The following is a 17,769-nucleotide window of genomic DNA, read 5'->3' as shown; positions in this document are numbered from 1 at the left end:
ATAAGATCTTAATCTAAATTAAAATTTGTATAAAAGATGGCATAAAAATCTAGAGCATGCATGCATGATTAAGATTTGCTAATTTGATTTTGGTGAAACAAGAAAAGAAAATATGAGCATAAAGGGAGTGAGATAGAAGGAAACTAATTTTAGTTAATGAGTTTGTTCACCTAATGTTACCTTACTTGATGATCCAAAATTAAAACTAAAGAATTAATAACGTCATCGAGAAGGTCAAAGCCAGTTGCCTAAACCTTGCATGGTAGTTGGTCTGCGTATATATTTACTTAAATAATTATTTTTTATATATATTCCATAATTTTATTACACTGCCTAAGAATTTTTAATTGTGAACAATTTTATATTATAAATTTCTACTATTTTCATAAAATCAAATCCAATATCGCTTATTTTTTTAATATTTAATATATATATATATATATATATATATATATATATATATATAATTTAACATTGGATTGAACACTCATTTCAAGAAATTTTGTTATCTCACATTGGTTTGCAATAAAATACTTGTGTTATATATAATATTTGGACAAATTTTCATCCGTGAGTTAGCTTTCGGGATTGAGTTAATATTTTCTCTTTACCGTATCAAAGTCTATTTACTTCATTTAGATGTTGTTCAAAATTTAGACAAATTACTTTTTATTGAATTAATTTTTAGGGTAAAATTAGATTTAATTATTTTTTCTATAATATGTACAATTAATTAATATTTGAGAGAGGAAAAAGGGTATAAAATCTTTTGATGATTTGTTTATTTATTTAGAATATTGACGATGATTTAGTTGATCCTCCAAAAATTTGCCAAATGATGAGGAGATGAGGTGAGCAATATGGGGGAGTGGTTTTGTTGCATGACTGCATTTTGCATTTATTCTCACCAACTTCATTTCCCTCAATGCATGGTCCATCATCTTTTCATTTACGCCTCTATGAATATCTATCATTAATTAATTCTTGGCCAAAGCAGCGAATAAGCCCTTTAAGATCATTGGACTCGTTATACTATGAGAATGAATTTATACCATTTAAGAAATATGAAAATTTTAAATTAAATTAAAAAAATATAATTTTTAAAATAAAATATTAGAAGAGAAAATAGGAAAAATCATTCAAAGATTACGACTGTTATTTGAAGTTGGGTCGATGTACATAATTGTAATTTAGCATCCCAATCGAAAAAATAAAGCCAAGCCAGCGCCTGACCCTATCGTATAAAAGCATACCGTAAACTGAAAATCCGAAATTTTGAACTGAATTTCAGTTTCTAAAATGGATTCACCGGAAGGTATTCAGCGGTTTCGCTTCGAACTCGACGAGTCGTATCGGCCTCTTCCTTCAGTGTACCTCGCTTTACTCACCATCTGGTTGCTCTCTGCTTTTTCTTGGACTATCAACACCTATAAAAACCGCCACTTTCAGGTCCTTAACTCTCTTACTTTTATTTAATTCCTAGATATTTCAATAATAACTGATGATTGAGATTGGTTTCACTCAATTGTTTGATTTATGGACTATTTATATGCAGTGTTTCTGGTTTAAAGTTTTTGTTTATGGTCTGTTTGGTTGCTTTGAATGCAGAAAGGAAAAAAAAAAAAGAAGAAGAAAATAAAAACCCATATTGAATTTTGGTTTATCAGATACTTTTTGACTGAAGAGAACAATAACCTCAAATTTAGTGTGGAGAATGGGGTTCTTTTTTAGCTTGGTTGAGAAGAACAGCTAAAATTTTACTAGAGTTTTATACTGTTTTATTTTCTTATTAAAAACTTCCCCAGCAATCAAACAGTGGTAGTATTTTATTTTGTTTACCTTTTCGGAAATTGGTTTGTATCATTGTGCGTTCTCTTTGTTTAAGTTGATGGGGAATTTTCTTATAGAAAGGAAATTAAATGCATTGAATTAGGCTTCATTGAGTTTGTTAGCTCTTTTGTTTTCTTTTAAAGCTGATGACATTGCATTTCGTTTCACATCTGGAAGGGATGCTTCCATGTGGCCCCTGCCACTTCGAAGCAGCTTATTCTCGTGTCTATTGTTCCCAATTCAATTCCTTTCTTTGCTTGCATTTTTCTGTTACGATAATTATTGTTATGAGATTAATTTGTTTTGTTTCATTACAGTGGTCTCAGCTTGTGTTGCATTTTGATTTCTTCATTTAATTTTAGGAAAAAATGATCAATTTTGTTTATAGTTGTGTCCTTTACATTATGATTATGCTAGAACAGATGAACAACCTTCAGTGGACGCTGGCATCTGTGCCTCTGATCAAAGCTTTGCAGCTCATGCTTTCATTCCTCTTCTGGTAGGTTTTGCTTTGCAGCTCATGCTTTCATTCCTTTTCTGGTAGGTTTTCTCATTGTAGCTGAAATAAAATACAGATAATTTTATTCCAAAAAAAAATCTAGATTTTCCATTGTAAAAGAAAGTAGTGAACACATTTTAGGTTTCCAAATGGGATAGATGATATCTTTGTGATACTATTTTTCATGATGTTATCAGTTACACTTAGCTCTTTTGCCAAAAAAAGAGATCTGAATAAAAATAAAATTTTGGATACACCTTTTCGAAGCAAGTAATGGAATTATTTATGCTGGAGTGCTGGACTCTTATCTAGCTAAGAACAAATGCATAATGAGTATCTTTGGACTTTTGCATGCATTATCTGAGATGCAGAGAAAGTATTTGACTATGGGATCTCAGCATCTGGGATTATTCAACAATATGCTTGCCCTGTTTAACATCTTGTCAGAAGTTTCTGTAAAACCAAATCCAAACAAAAAAACATTTTTTACCATTTGAGGAGCAGGAGGTGTGGTACATTGTCTAGGGTGTTTAAAATAGTCAAAATTAATATTCAAAAGAACCAAATAGTTGCAAGTTTCATCGTTGCATCTTCATCAATTTGACTGGACTCACAAGGTATCTTAGAGTAGAAAAGAGAAGGAAGTTAAGGGGTTTCTTGAAGCCATTAAATTTGAGAGCCAGTACAGGATATATTATTTTCTTATGTTGGAGGTTGCTTTCTTCATGGGTAGCTTTGAATTTTATGAACTGAAGGATGTTAAAAGTGCATGCCTCTACTTTCTCTCAACTATTTCAACTTTTGAAATCTTCTTTATGAAAGATTCTGTATTAATTATCAAAGCAACATTCTTGCAGGTATTCATGCTTTTACCATGAAATATGTTCACTTTGGTTGTCATTTGGGGTGTATATAACTGGCGTGCTTTTCCAAACAGCTTCTTTTGTGTCCTTCTTGCTCATCTCTCATGGTTACTGCATCATGTGTGAGCGCCTTTCAGCAACTGAGCGCCGTGCTACGGCTGCACTTGGCTGTGTCTTTTACTTGACTCTTGTAGGGTACAGGGCTTCTGTACCATATTTCACAGTAGGTATCCTGACTAGTTATTGTATTTTGCTATTAGATTGGCAGTAACTACTATGCTTTTCTGATTTTGAGGAATTACTATTCCCTTCTGATTTGCCTACAATAAATTAAACACTGATTTCTTTCAATATGCAGGTTCTGCTGCTGCTGAATTATTTAATTTCATTCTATCTGATTTTCCGCCAGATAGCTCAAAATCTTTCAGTTTTGAGGGAACAGTTAACCTTTATAGAGGATGAGGATGTTCGAGAAATGCATGATGCAGTGTATACAAAGTACATTATGTTCAAGTATGCATTGCTTATTAGAGTTCTAATTCCTTTTCTTTTTTATTTTTTACTGTAGAATTGACATTGTGTTTAATGGAGAAGATAATTTTAAACATTTTCTGTCTCACTGTCTAGGAAATTTCAGGGTGCAATGCAAATAGTAGCCATGGCTGAAACTGTGGTATGAATCTGTCAGTTGTCCTTTTATGTACTCTTTTGGAATATGTGATGAGCATGATTGTTGAGACAACTAAGCATATTGATTTTCAGATATACATTAATGTCGATACCTCTTCAGAAAATTATTGGCTACGCTTGTTAGTTAAAGAATGGGCTCAGTTCTGCATATTAATATACATCGGGTATGTATTAAAAACCAATTATGTAAGTGTGAGCTCCTTTGGTTTGTTTTAGTAGCTGCATTCAAATAGAAGTATATCATATACCATTTACCTGAGTTTGGTTTTTATCTATTTCAATCACTAACTTATTATTTCACACTCTCTTGTAGGTGGACTTTTAGGTCACAAGGCTTAGCACCACGATTCTTTGTGATGCCAACCATAAAATCTGAAGGAGATATAATGGTGCCTCCAGTTTACAGTATTGTAAGTGGTTTCCCATAGTTGGACCTCACCAAGAAGATACTCCAATAAGTTTTGCTAATGGATATTTTGCCCTGCTGTAGTAGATATTGAGATCTGTAGGTTGGGAAAATCAATTTCCTCACCTGGACAGTCTTAGTTTTCATGGCATAAAAGGGTTGATTTTGGCTGTAATGGAGCCATTCAGTCCTGGTTATTTAATTCTTTCCCAATACATAGCCATTATGTTCCTGGTATAGTAACAGTCAGTATGAGCTTTTGGATTTGGCTGGAATTGGCATGGATAATTTTGGTTTCAAAATGCTGCATATTGCTATATCATCTGTATCATCTGTGTCATCATTTCTCTATTCCAACAATGTGGATAAGATGAGTGCTCTGTTTAGCCTATTGACGATTCTATTTACCTCATAGTTATGCCATAGATTGGCGTAGGTGTTTACATCTCAGATTATATATTTCACCTTGGATTTTGTGGAATACTGTTTCCAGACAGTTCTTACTTATGTGATGACCAGCCTGCTAAGATGCACACTTAGAAAGGGAAAACCATGTACCTTTCACTTTTAGACTTGATTTCATTAATGTGTTTACTCTTTTCAAATAATCCCAAGTCTTTTATTGCAGGAAATGGATGCCACAACTTTTAAAGATTTTAATTGTAATGAATGGCACATTGGAGTGGTAAGTAAATTTCATTAGACCTGTATCACCTAATGGTCTTATAGCTGTCCATCCAAAATTCTGTGACAGTTTGAACAAAGCACATTTCTTATACCTGTATATGTTGACTCATCTCATCCTCAAATCATCTCCAACCTTTTTTGTTTTTGGAGATTAAAGAAGATATATTAATCAAGAGCGATCAGAATCCAAATGTGATAAACAAGAGCTTGGGAGTACATTTCTTGATAGAAAATTGAAACAATTCGTTCACTCTCAAGTTGTCTAGCATACAAGGATTGCTATTTAATTTTCTGTTGGCTTGTGTGGCGTGTACTGAAATATTCTTTGTACATATGCAGCCAATTTCTTCATCTTGTGACAAAAGCTCCATGGATTCAATTGTAGTTGTGATTCAGAATCCTCATCCACTTAAACTGCCAACTGTCACCACAGCTTCACAGATTGGATAGCTTCTCATACTGCAGACTTGTATACAGGCTAAGCTTCAGTCAGAACAACGAGTACAGCAAGGTAGCCATGAATAGGCAGCTTTAAGTCCAGTTTTTGGTGGTAGACGATTGTATCAACAAATTTAATTTCAATTTTAAACATACACAATTTTATAGAAATTTGATGCGGTAGTATATGGTTGACTAGCCTGAGTTGGTCCCTGCTGCCCACTAGTTGTATTCTTTGAAATATTGTAATCCTGTCAAAAGAAAAAGAAAAATAAATGTATATATTTCCAATCTTTTTCACTTTTCTTTGACATTGATGGATTGTATTTTTCCTTTATGCCCTTCTCAATTTGAGATCAGTGACATTCTTATGAGCATCTCTCTCTTTGCAAGCATACACAAGCACATCAGCCTATCACTACGCAGTCTTGCTGATTAAGGGCATAAATAATTTGATAGATATCAGGTTTGAAGTCGTCTTGCTGATTAAAGGCATAAATAATTTGATAGATGTCAGGTTTGAATCTTCTAATATTTAATCCACTTGTACAAAAAAAAAAAATAGGGCACATTAATCTTTATTTCTAGAATGGAATTTGTACGATAATTTCTTTATTTATGTAGCACGAATTCAACATTTGTATGAAATGTTTATACGCGGTGCCGTTTCGATACTCCCAGAGCCAGAGGCCGGAGTTACCAATTTGGGTCAGATGTCGGGTTGGATCCTGGGTTGTCACTCATTGGATTGGACTTTGGATAAAAATTGTAACCCGCCCCAACTCAACCGGATTGCAAAACCTAAACACGCAGCAGAAAAAGCATCAAAATAATTCCAATGAGTGCTGGTACAATCGCATTTTATTCTTATCAATCTTTTCATGAATGAATTGGCTTATTTCATTTAAGCAAACTTCAATCTTCTGTTTTACCAGGTATTTGTTAGCAATTTTTTTTTCCCTTTTCTTAATAGTGAAACAAAAGCTCTGCTAGTGTTTCTACTTTATATGTGCATCTGATTGGGCAAATGTTTCCCCCCTTTTTATGTTTTCTGTTTGCTGTCTTGTTGAAATAAGAACTAGGGTTATCAAGAAATCTCTGAAAGAGTGTTCCTTGTGTAATTATTCCCCAAATTGTTAGATGGATGGATAATTCAAGATTGTGTTAATTCTGTGATTGGTATACTTGATCAAAGATCAATCCCAATAAAACAAAAACAAAAATCTTGATCAAAGATCTTTTTGAGTGTTTATTTATATCTTGGTGGGATTCGTATGGAAAATCATATAATAGCAACAGGCAAGTGCACAAAGAGACATTGTTTCCTCTCCACTGAAAGCCCGAATTGAGAAAAACTGCCCTCCTGCACTTGTTGGGGTAAGATAACAAGTTTGAAGATTTGTTTATCTTGGGTATGCCTAACCTACCTTATATGTTGTGATAACACATTTTTATTCTCCAGGGCAATGATCCATTGAAATCAAAGCTAACATTTCAACTCTTTTGATGTTCGAATTTTGGTTACCTCTAGAGAAGAAAGAGAAATGGAGACCTTTTTCACTTGCTGTATTTCACGGATTCACTCTGTATTCTTACAAAGGTAGGAATTTTTGGCAGGTGGTTCATTTGGTGGAAATAGAGGACTAAGACCTGTACCCCCAGAAAAAGGAGTGTTCCTTTTGGACCACATGCATGAATGTGACTTGGTAATTTTTTTTTAAAGCCCCCATAAATTTATTATTTTGTAGTAGAAACAATTTCTTGCTTGTTTAATGGATTAGAGAGAAATGTTGATCTTATTATCGCAGGCTAATGGTCTAAAAATTCTTGAATATTGATCTCTTTTTCAATTATGTGCTTTTTCATAAATTATTCATTTTGTTTCAACCATAATCCAATGTGGTGTGTGGTGTGTGTTCATGCTAATGTGGTGTTGAAGATAAACATGGACATAACTTGAGTTTTAATATTCCAGTAGTATTATCAATTTAGGCCTATCATCATTATTTAATTTCCCTACTTATATTTGAGTTTTCTTAGTTCCTTATTTGTTGTTTTAGGAGAAGAAAGATTACCTTAATTGCCTCAGATCTTCTGGCCATCAATCTGAAAACTGTAGACATTTCTCCAAAAAATACCTGGAATGCCGCATGGAAAAGTAAGCTTGTCCATTTACTATAAAATACTTCTAATAGATATGGATGTTTATGCTCTTGGTAAAAGTTTTATCTTGTACAACTAAATTCATTTGGTTTTTGCTTAAATTCTAAAATTCAAATCTTTTATCTGATTACAAATCCAATCCACAATTCTTGTCACACCATACTCCTCTGTAAGGCATGACATGATCCCGTAGAATACCTAATGAACTACCGAACTTCACCTACCGATAACTCATTAAGTACCCTACAAGGGATTTTAAAACAATTTTCTTCTTTTTGATAAGTGGTGAGCATTTCTAATAAATATTTAAAACATGTAATTAAGTTGAAAGCTAGTTGGAAATTTTGGCCCATTTTATTTTTTCGCAAATTTTATAAAAATTTTGACAGAGTTTCCTCTGTATTTTGAGAAAACAGTTCTTCAAATACCTGTAAAAAGCACTTCTAGAAGTTTTTCTCAACCACTACTTCGTTTTCACAATCAAACTCAATCAATTTCACAATCATTTCAATAAATTTCTCAAGTTCAAAATTCAATAGTACTCAAGGTACAGTCAATCAATTTCATACATTCATATTTCTTTAAAGATAAACAATTTATGTATTCATCATACAAAAATTTACATTAAGAAAATCCAAACTAAAGTTTATTACAAATTTTATACAGATTTTATACAAGCTGCTCAAAACCCATCTTCACATGTCCATACATTTCTGTGCATTACATACAGCAAAATAAATATTTACGATCAGGGTATAAATTATACCCGATAGCTTCAAAGCAGAACGATCCTTAATCCTCAGCAGCTCAGTCTGCTGCTCCTCTAGTCTCTGTATCTGCGACAGCAATAAAAGCTATCGCTGAGTACTAGGACTCAGTGGTGCACAACATACTAAAATAATCTTTATGCAAAACTTAAATCACATTTATTTAAAAATTTGACTAAACATGAGCATTAAACACAAAAACATAAATTATGAGATTTTAATGCAAATCAGATTCATTTCAAAGTATCAAAACACATTTCATAAAACCCACAGTTAGATCATGCCATTCGAAATAAATAGAATCTCAATAGCCAGAGGCTAAAGAGAAATCATATCACAAGGCTAGCTAGCTCAAATATATGGATATCCATTCACATCCTCTTCTACTGGCACACCTCAACACTTCTCCAGAGAAGGAATCAAAATTCGAAACTAATTACCCCCACTAGTCATGCTAGTGAGGTGTTCAAATATATGGTCATGACACTGTGGTTTCAAAACTTATCTTAACAATTTGCTAAACATTTTCATTTCAAATATACACAATAACTTTCAACAATTTAAGTCAAAACATCATAAATAATGTCACAAATAAATTTTCAACAATTCGAAGCAAATGTAAAATACATATTTCATTCACTTTATCAATAAACTTTAAAACATGGTGATGTTGTGCACAAACCTCAAGCGAGTCGCCTCTTAGCCTCGACTCGGTTCCTCGGGTTCCTTCCCGATATTCTTTTCAACTGAAACACACAATTTTACAATGTTTCAGTACTAGAACTTAACACAAATCCAAAATAAATTTAACTTCACATTTACTTGGTTCTAACGTGTAAAATTCGACGTTCTCGAAATTTTTGTGTTTCGGATTACTATTCACTGCACTATTCAAGTCAAATAGTTGACTTTCTAAGGCTTAATAGGTATGGGAATTCCAACTTCACCCATATACCACATTTTGGTCACTAAACTTGTTGGTTTTGGTTATTTTCTCAAAACTTAGGTCATTTTGGCAAAATTGCTAATTTTCGGTTTTGGAGTTCTAAGTTGCACTATTCTATTGGTCAATCTACTGTTGGAATTTGGCAAAACTTTCTTCATAGAAAATTTTCTTTATTGTCTTAAGTGTATTCTCATTTTTGGATCACCTCAATCGGAGTTTTGTAACTCAAGTTATAGCCAAAATAAGTTTACTGTTCACGTGCACTGTTCACACTGGTATTTTGGGTCTGGCAGATTTTGATCCAACTTTGGTCAGTAATTTGATTAAGTTAAGTTCATAATTTGGTCTGACTTTCTTCATATGAAATGTTCTACTATGTCTTAGGTTTCCATCGGTTCAAGAATCGCCTAAATCCGAATTTGCTAGAGAAAGTTATAGCCATCCAAACATTACTGTTCAACTAAAAATCTGCAGAGTTGCAGGTTTGGTAACTCAACTTTGCTCAATTATTTGAATGGGTTAATGGCATAATTTGGGGTGATGTTCTTCATGAAAGTTTTAGGTCTATATGCCCTCTAACCCCTGGCCAAATTTCAGGTCAATTTGACCTGTCTAACTCGAGTTATGACAAAATTTCAGGTCAATTTTCATACCCATCCACCAGTAATGCTCCTTTAGCCCTCTATACATTTTTGTACCACCAGGGTGCATAGCAAAAGGAGACTCATGTGCTTCCTTCAAAATGATCTGCCTCAAATTAACATCATTAGGAACACACATTCTGCACTAGTGTAGCAATAGACCATCATCTCTGATTGAGAATTCTGGTTTCTTGCCCTGTCGAACTTCTTCCATCAACTTCTGATACTTCTGATCATTCTGAGCAGCCATTCTAATCTGATCAATCAACACTGGTTGTACATGCCATGCAACTGCTGTCTGCCCATCATCATTAATCTCTAAACTGGCATGTAATGATCTCAACTCATGTACCATAGACAAAGGAGTAACTTGTAGACTTGCCATAGTCTTGCGACTTAGGGCGTCAGCCACAACATTAGCTTTCCCTGGCTGATAGTCTATCAAACAATCATAGTCTTTTATCAATTCTAACCATCTCCTCTGTCTCAAATTCAGCTCTTTCTGGGTGCCCAAATACTTCAAACTCTTATGATCTGTATAAATGTAACACTTTTCCCCATATAAATAGTGCCTCCAGATCTTAAGAGCAAACACAATAGCTGCAAGCTCCAAGTCATGTGTCGGATGATTCCTCTCATGCGGTTTTAGCTAGCATGATGCATAGGCAATGACATTTTGATCTTGCATCAACACACAGCCTAATCCATTGTGAGAAGCATCACTATATACTGTATATTCTTTACCCGGAGTAGGTAAAGTCAGGACTGGAGCTTCAGTCAAACATTTCTTCAATTCATCAAAACTCTGTTGGCATTTATCCGTCCACTGAAATTTCACATCCTTTCTAAGTAGCTTGGTCAATGGAGATGCCAACATGGATATTCCCTTCACAAATCGACGGTAGTATCCAGCTAACCTCAGAAAACTGCGAATCTCTGTGACATTTCTAGGTGGCCTCCAATTAAGGACAGCTTCAATTTTACTTGGATCTACCTTAATGCCCTCTTCTGATACTACATGCCCCAAGAAAGATATTTCTTTCAGCCAAAATTCACACTTCGACAATTTGGCATATAGCTGTTTCTCTCTCAAAATCTGTAGTACAATCCGCAGATGTCTATCATGCTCTTCTGCATTCCTCGAATAGACCAATATATCATCTATGAATACCACAACAAACTGGTTGAGGTATGGTCTGAAAATAGTGTTCATCAGATCCATAAAAGCAGCCGGAGCATTAGTTAACCCGAATGGCATGACTAGGAATTCATAATGGCCATAACGGGTTCTGAAGGCAGTTTTAGAAATACTCTGCTCTTGTACTTTCAGCTGATAATAACCTGATCTCAGGTCAATTTTGGAGAACACAGCTGCACCCCTCAACTGATTAAACAAGTCATCAATACGGGGCAATGGATATCTGTTCTTTATTGTCACCTTATTCAACTGCCGATAGTCAATACACAAGCGGAGAGTGCCATCCTTCTTCTTTACAAACAATACTGGTGCTCCCCAAGGTGACACACTAGGGCGAATAAAGCCCTTGTCAAGCAACTCTTGTAATTGTATTTTCAACTCTTTCAATTCTGCAGGTGCCATTCTATATGGCGTTATGGAAATTGGGTCCACACCAGGCATAACATCAATCTCAAACTGCACCTCTCTTTCTGGAGGTAATCCTGGTAATTCATCAGGAAATACATCTGAAAAATCACATACAGTAGGGATGTCCCTTAGTGCTGGACTCCCCACTTGGGTGTCTATTACATGTGCCAAGTATGCTTCACACCCCTTTCTGATCATTCTTCTGGCTAATGTAGCCGAAATGATGTTTGATGGCAATAAATGCCTCTCCCCATGTATTACCATATCACCGTACAGAGGGAGACCAAAAGTGACTGTCTTCAGTCTACAGTCAATCATGGCATGATGCCTGGCTAACTAATCCATGCCCAAGATGATATCATACTCTCTGAAGGGCATTTCAATAAAGTCTGACGGGAAAACATGTCCTTGGATCACCAAAGGACAGTCTCTATAAATTCTGTTGACCCGGACTTCTTGTCCTAACGGACTAGTTACTAGCACTTCAAAATCCATTTGCACAAATAGAACAGCAAGTGAACTAACTATGCTAGCACTAACATATGAATGGGTTGAACCCGGATCAAACAACACAAACACATCTTGATCAGAGATAGAGAATGTACCAGCTACCACATCAGAAGTCTCAGCCTCTTCTCGCTGTCTCATAGTGTAGATTCTAGTCGAAGCATTTCCTTGTCCTGACTGACCAACTGTGCCTTGACTGCCTGAAGCAGTGCTTCTACCTCTGCCTCTTTCTCTCGGCCCGTGAACCTCGAGAGCGGGACTGAATAGATCCCTCGGCAGTAGTAGGAGCTGGACTATATCTCGGAGCACTAGTACAGTCTTTAGCTATATGGCCCTTGCCTCCGCAGTTAAAGCAGGCTCCAGTGGCCCAATAACACTCCTCCCCATGAATCTTGCCACAAGTCTCACAGGGGTGGGCAGAATGTGAACCCCTGCTTGACTGCTGACCAGACCTAGGGGGTCTCAGTTCGGAGAATCGGCCCCTACCAAATCTTCCACCTCGACCCCTGCTGGGTCCACTAAACTTCTTTCTCTTTCCAGAGGTAGCACCAGAACTTTGTTCAACTGATTTTTCCCCCTTGTCTTTTTTTGATTTCTCAGCTTTTTCTGATTTTTCTTTCCTTGGGGTTGCTTCTGATTCAATTCTCTCCAGTTCAAGTGCTTGAGACATAAGCTCTGAGAAGTTGCTGTGTCGGAATCCCACAACTTGCATCCTTATGCTGGGCTTCAAACCCGTCTCAAATCTCTTGCACCTTGCTTTGCTGGTAGTAAGGAGACTCCCCGCATAGTGACTCAGGCGGGAGAACTCCCTCTCATACTCTGCCACCGATCGATTTCCTTGTTTCAGACCCAAAAATTCTTGCAGTTTCTAGTCAACATATGCATCTGGGATGTATTTCTGTCTGAATTCTCTGATGAAGTCATCCCAGGTCAACACTGGTGGTTCAGCCAAGCTGTGGGGAATGGTCTTCCACCAATCATACGCATCCCCTTGCGATGGCGACACAGTACTCAAACTTGATTCATCTTGGCAATGTAGCTTCTTAAATACTCTGTCCATTCTTTCAAGCCATTGCTCTGCCTCTAAAGGGTCCACTTTGTACCCTTAAATTCTGCGACCCCATACTTGATAATTTATCATATTGTCCGTGGAGGCGATGGTTGTGCCACAGTGGTTGGGGTGGAGCTTGAGCAGGCATACCTGACCATTTGTTGAAACATCGCGACCATCTATGCGGCGAATGCGAGGAATCTGCGGCATTTGTGGGGCGGTCTTTGACCCACTAACATTCGGTAAAGCTGGGGCTTCCCCTTGTGCCTCAACTTCAACAGACTGCTCAACTGAGTGATCCCCTTCTTCCATTTCGATCTGAAGTTAGGGTATCTCCTGAACAAGTAACACAAGGAGATTTTCCTCCGTTAGTTTATATTCATGATGTAATGCACTATATGTAACAAAAATGGACATTGAGCAGTTATGCTTAACAAAGAAAAAACACAAATTCACAATTTAAAACATACTTCAAAAACTTGCTCTGATACCACTAAAACATGTCACACCTTACCCCTCTGTAAGGCATAACATGATCCCGTAGAATACCTAATGAACTACCGAACTTCACCTACCGATAACAAATTAAGTACCCTACAAGGGATTTTAAAACAATTTTCTTCTTTTTGATAAGTGGTGACATTTCTAATAAATATTTAAAACATGTAATTAAGTTGAAAGCTAGTTGGAAATTTTGGCCCATTTTATTTTTCCGCAAATTTTATAAAAATTTTGACAGAGTTTCCTCTGTATTTTGAGAAAACAGTTCTTCAAATACCTGTAAAAAGCACTTCTAGAAGTTTTTCTCAACCACTACTTCGGTTTCACAATCAAACTCAATCAATTTCACAATCATTTCAATAAATTTCTCAAGTTCAAAATTCAATAGTCCTCAAGGTACAGTCAATCAATTTCATACATTCATATTTCTTTAAAGATAAACAATTTATGTATTCATCATACAAAAATTTACATTAAGAAAATCCAAACTAAAGTTTATTACAAATTTTATACAGATTTTATACAAGCTGCTCAAAACCCATCTTCACATGTCCATACATTTCTGTGCATTACATACATCAAAATAAATATTTACGATCAGGGTATAAATTATACCCGATAGCTTCAAAGCAGAACGATCCTTAATCCTCAGCAGCTCAGTCTGCTGCTCCTCTAGTCTCTGTATCTGCGACAGCAATAGAAGCTATCGCTGAGTACTAGGACTCAGTGGTGCACAACATACTAAAATAATTTTTATGCAAAACTTAAATCACATTTATTCAAAAATTTGACTAAACATGAGCATTAAACACAAAAACATAAATTATGAGATTTTAATGCAAATCAGATTCATTTCAAAGTATCAAAACACATTTCATAAAACCCACAGTTAGATCATGCCATTCGAAATAAATAGAATCTCAATAGCCAGAGGCTAAAGAGAAATCATATCACAAGGCTAGCTAGCTCAAATATATGGATATCCATTCACATCCTCTTCTACTGGCACACCTCAATACTTCTCCAGAGAAGGAATCAAAATTCGAAACTAATTACCCCCACTAGTCATGCTAGTGAGGTGTTCAAATATATGGTCATGACACTGTGGTTTCAAAACTTATCTTAACAATTTGCTAAACATTTTCATTTCAAATATACACAATAACTTTCAACAATTTAAGTCAAAACATCATAAATAATGTCACAAATAAATTTTCAACAATTCGAAGCAAATGTAAAATACATATTTCATTCACTTTATCAATAAACTTTAAAACATGGTGATGTTGTGCACAAACCTCAAGCGAGTCGCCTCTTAGCCTCGACTCTGTTCCTCGGGTTCCTTCCCGATATTCTTTTCAACTGAAACACACAATTTTACAATGTTTCAGTACTAGAACTTAACACAAATCCAAAATAAATTTAACTTCACATTTACTTGGTTCTAACGTGTAAAATTCGACGTTCTCGAAATTTTTGTGTTTCGGGTTACTATTCACTGCACTATTCAAGTCAAATAGTTGACTTTCTAAGGCTTAATAGGTATGGGAATTCCAACTTCACCCACATACCACATTTTGGTCACTAAACTTGTTGGTTTTGGTTATTTTCTCAAAACTTAGGTCATTTTGGCAAAATTGCCAATTTTCGGTTTTGGAGTTCTAAGTTGCACTATTCTATTGGTCAATCTACTGTTGGAATTTGGCAAAACTTTCTTCATAGAAAATGCCAAAATAAGTTTACTGTTCACACTGTTCACAATGGTATTTTGGGTCTGACTTTCTTCATATGAAATGTTCTACTATGTATTAGGTTTCCATCGGTTCAAGAATCGCCTAAATCCGAATTTGCTAGAGAAAGTTATAGCCATCCAAACATTACTGTTCAACTGAAAATCTGCAGAGTTGCAGGTTTGGTAACTTAACTTTGCTCAATTATTTGAATGGGTTAATGGCACAATTTGGGGTGATGTTCTTCATGAAAGTTTTAGGTCTATATGCCCTCTAACCCCTGGCCAAATTTCAAGTCAATTTGACCTGTCTAACTCGAGTTATGACCAAATGAACTGTTCATTTGGTCAGTTTGGTGCAGTGGCAGTCTGCTATCATTTCACTTTGGTCAATTGTTTCACCAAGTTTTGGTCAATTTTTGGCCATGGTTCCTTAATGAAAATTGTGCTCTTTTATGTCTATTTTCATCTTCAATTGGTGGCATATCAATTGGACTTGTAAAATTTGAGTTTTGGTCCTTCAAAGTGGGTTTGGTCATGCTGCCAGCAGCATGACCATTGACCTACAAATTTGGTTTAATTTCCTACCATTCCCACACAATCCATTTGGTCATAATTGACCATTATTTCACTTCACAATGGACCAAAGTCATCATTTAAGCATTTCTCCAAAATTTGGTTCACAAACCCTAACCACACTAAATTGTTTCATTTAATCACATTTAAGCATACCAACATCACATCTACCTTCATATAAGCTTGCCTACACTTATAATCTAATCAAATTCATGCACTACCATATCAAACCCTAGCTGATCAAAATCCAAGTTTAGTCCTCCTACAATTAATTTCATTTCATTTTAAGTTAAGATCTAAGTTACATACAACAAGAACACAAATATTAAACATAATTTTCAATTTTAAATTCACTAACCTTAAACTTTGAATTTCAATCTTCAATCCCACTCCTCTTTCTTTCTTTCTTTCTTGCTCAATCCTCTTCTCAAGTGAGGTTATCAAGTTTTTATGGAATAATTAAGGGAGAAATTGGGGTTTAGAAATGGAGAGGGAGAGTGAGAGTGGTGGACGTCCACTTAGGGAAGAAGGACTTTGTTTCTTTTTTTTTTTTTCCTTTTCCTTTATCTAATTTAATTTATGGAAGACCACAAAAAAAATCCCAATTAAAAAAATTCAATTTATTAATTTAGTTATGACATCATCCATGATGTCATAACTTTTGACTTTTTCATTTTCATCTCTTTTTTTTTTTTTCTATTAGTTCTTTAATTTAATTCTCGATTCCGAAATTTTCTTTTCTCCGATTTTATTGGACAGTTAGGTCAGGAGTCAGCTCTCGGGTTCAATTGACCAAATTGCCCCTCGCCGGTTCAACCCGGTTTGCAAATAATCCAATATTTCTTCCGGCTCCCTGACCTAATTATTTGACTGACTTAACAGTTCTTTTTCATGATTTTCTCTTTTCCACAGTGTCCATAAGGGTCCTAAGGACCGCAGCGTCACTTTTTACGGTTCGAAATTTGAGTTTAAAACGACTTCGCAGTCGTTCCCGAGGAGGTCACTTATCGCTGTGACTCTCGGCTCGTTTAACTTCTTATGTTCTGTTTTTCTTATTTATAGTCAACTAATTAAACATTACTAATTATTTGTGTTTATGGCTTCTTAAGTTGTCTTAAGTGTGGTCCTAATCCCCTTAATTGTCCGGATCGACACCGGTCACCGGAACAGTAAAATCTACCAAGCTATGCAACCGGGGGTGTTACAATTCTATTTGGCAACATCCTATTCTCAAAGGGGCATGGGAAGAAAGAATTATAACATTTTGTGGGGACTGCAGAATTAATGTTGGTTAACAATTGTTTGTTGCCATATAGACTCTCTAACCATTGGATCAATTGTTTTCTTCAAGTTTCTTGTTACATAGAGGGTTGCCACATTTCCTGAAATTTTTGTTGTTATTCTGCAGAAATTTGATGGCAAGGCAAGACATGTCAGAACTTGGGTTTGAAAAGGTAACTGATTTGGAAGCTTCTGGAGAGAAACAACAAGAGGAAATAATCACAGGGACACAGATGTATTTGGAATTAAAGACTGAAGCTTATGCAAGTGCTGGCAGAGTTAATCAGGAATTCATATTCATTTGACAGGTAAACTTATCATAAATTGTTCACAACCAAGATAATGGACCATTATGGGGGTTTGATTAGAACTCTCTTCACCTTTAGGGGAGTGAAGCCATAAAACTATTGTTTGTGTATTTTGACATCAAGTTGTATGGATCTATCTACTTTAATTGACAAAGGCCAAACATTCCTTCAATTGCTTATCTAATAATTTCCTAACAACTTCCTTTACCTAATCATTCATCACTAAGCAATTTGTAATTATAACCAAGACTTTGACCGTTAATATGAGACATTGAACCTT

The 17,769-nt window shown here is 35.5% G+C and overlaps 2 protein-coding genes across 4 annotated transcripts; both read left to right on the top strand.

Annotated features, from left to right (window-relative positions):
* The first annotated feature begins 1,217 nt into the window (after positions 1-1,217).
* On the top strand, positions 1,218-5,713 carry LOC110670699 (uncharacterized). Of its 2 annotated transcripts, none has more exons than XM_021832839.2 (9): positions 1,218-1,449; positions 2,253-2,329; positions 3,187-3,415; positions 3,551-3,705; positions 3,820-3,865; positions 3,955-4,046; positions 4,196-4,292; positions 4,917-4,973; positions 5,315-5,713. In XM_021832839.2, exons 1-9 carry the CDS (start codon positions 1,300-1,302, stop codon positions 5,423-5,425), a joined length of 1,014 nt encoding a protein of 337 aa, XP_021688531.2. In that variant the 5' UTR covers positions 1,218-1,299; the 3' UTR covers positions 5,426-5,713. The 2 variants fall into 2 exon arrangements, with proteins under 2 accessions (XP_021688531.2, XP_021688532.1); XM_021832840.2 differs by having other exon boundaries at positions 1,310-1,449; positions 2,248-2,329.
* Positions 5,714-6,079: 366 nt separating this feature from the next.
* LOC110670697 (uncharacterized) lies at positions 6,080-17,661 on the top strand. 2 transcript variants are annotated; one of them, XM_058149012.1, is made up of 4 exons: positions 6,080-6,261; positions 7,031-7,119; positions 7,474-7,571; positions 9,674-9,818. In XM_058149012.1, exons 1-4 carry the CDS (start codon positions 6,252-6,254, stop codon positions 9,801-9,803), a joined length of 327 nt encoding a protein of 108 aa, XP_058004995.1. In that variant the 5' UTR covers positions 6,080-6,251; the 3' UTR covers positions 9,804-9,818. The 2 variants fall into 2 exon arrangements, with proteins under 2 accessions (XP_058004995.1, XP_021688526.2); XM_021832834.2 differs by lacking the exon at positions 9,674-9,818 and adding an exon at positions 17,309-17,661 and having other exon boundaries at positions 6,105-6,261.
* The last annotated feature ends 108 nt before the right edge of the window (positions 17,662-17,769 follow it).

Source organism: Hevea brasiliensis, chromosome 6 (assembly GCF_030052815.1).
Source record: "Hevea brasiliensis isolate MT/VB/25A 57/8 chromosome 6, ASM3005281v1, whole genome shotgun sequence".
Lineage (NCBI taxonomy): Eukaryota > Viridiplantae > Streptophyta > Magnoliopsida > Malpighiales > Euphorbiaceae > Hevea > Hevea brasiliensis.
The sequence above is the reverse complement of the archived record's forward strand: the minus strand, read 5'-3'. Positions and strand labels throughout refer to the sequence as shown.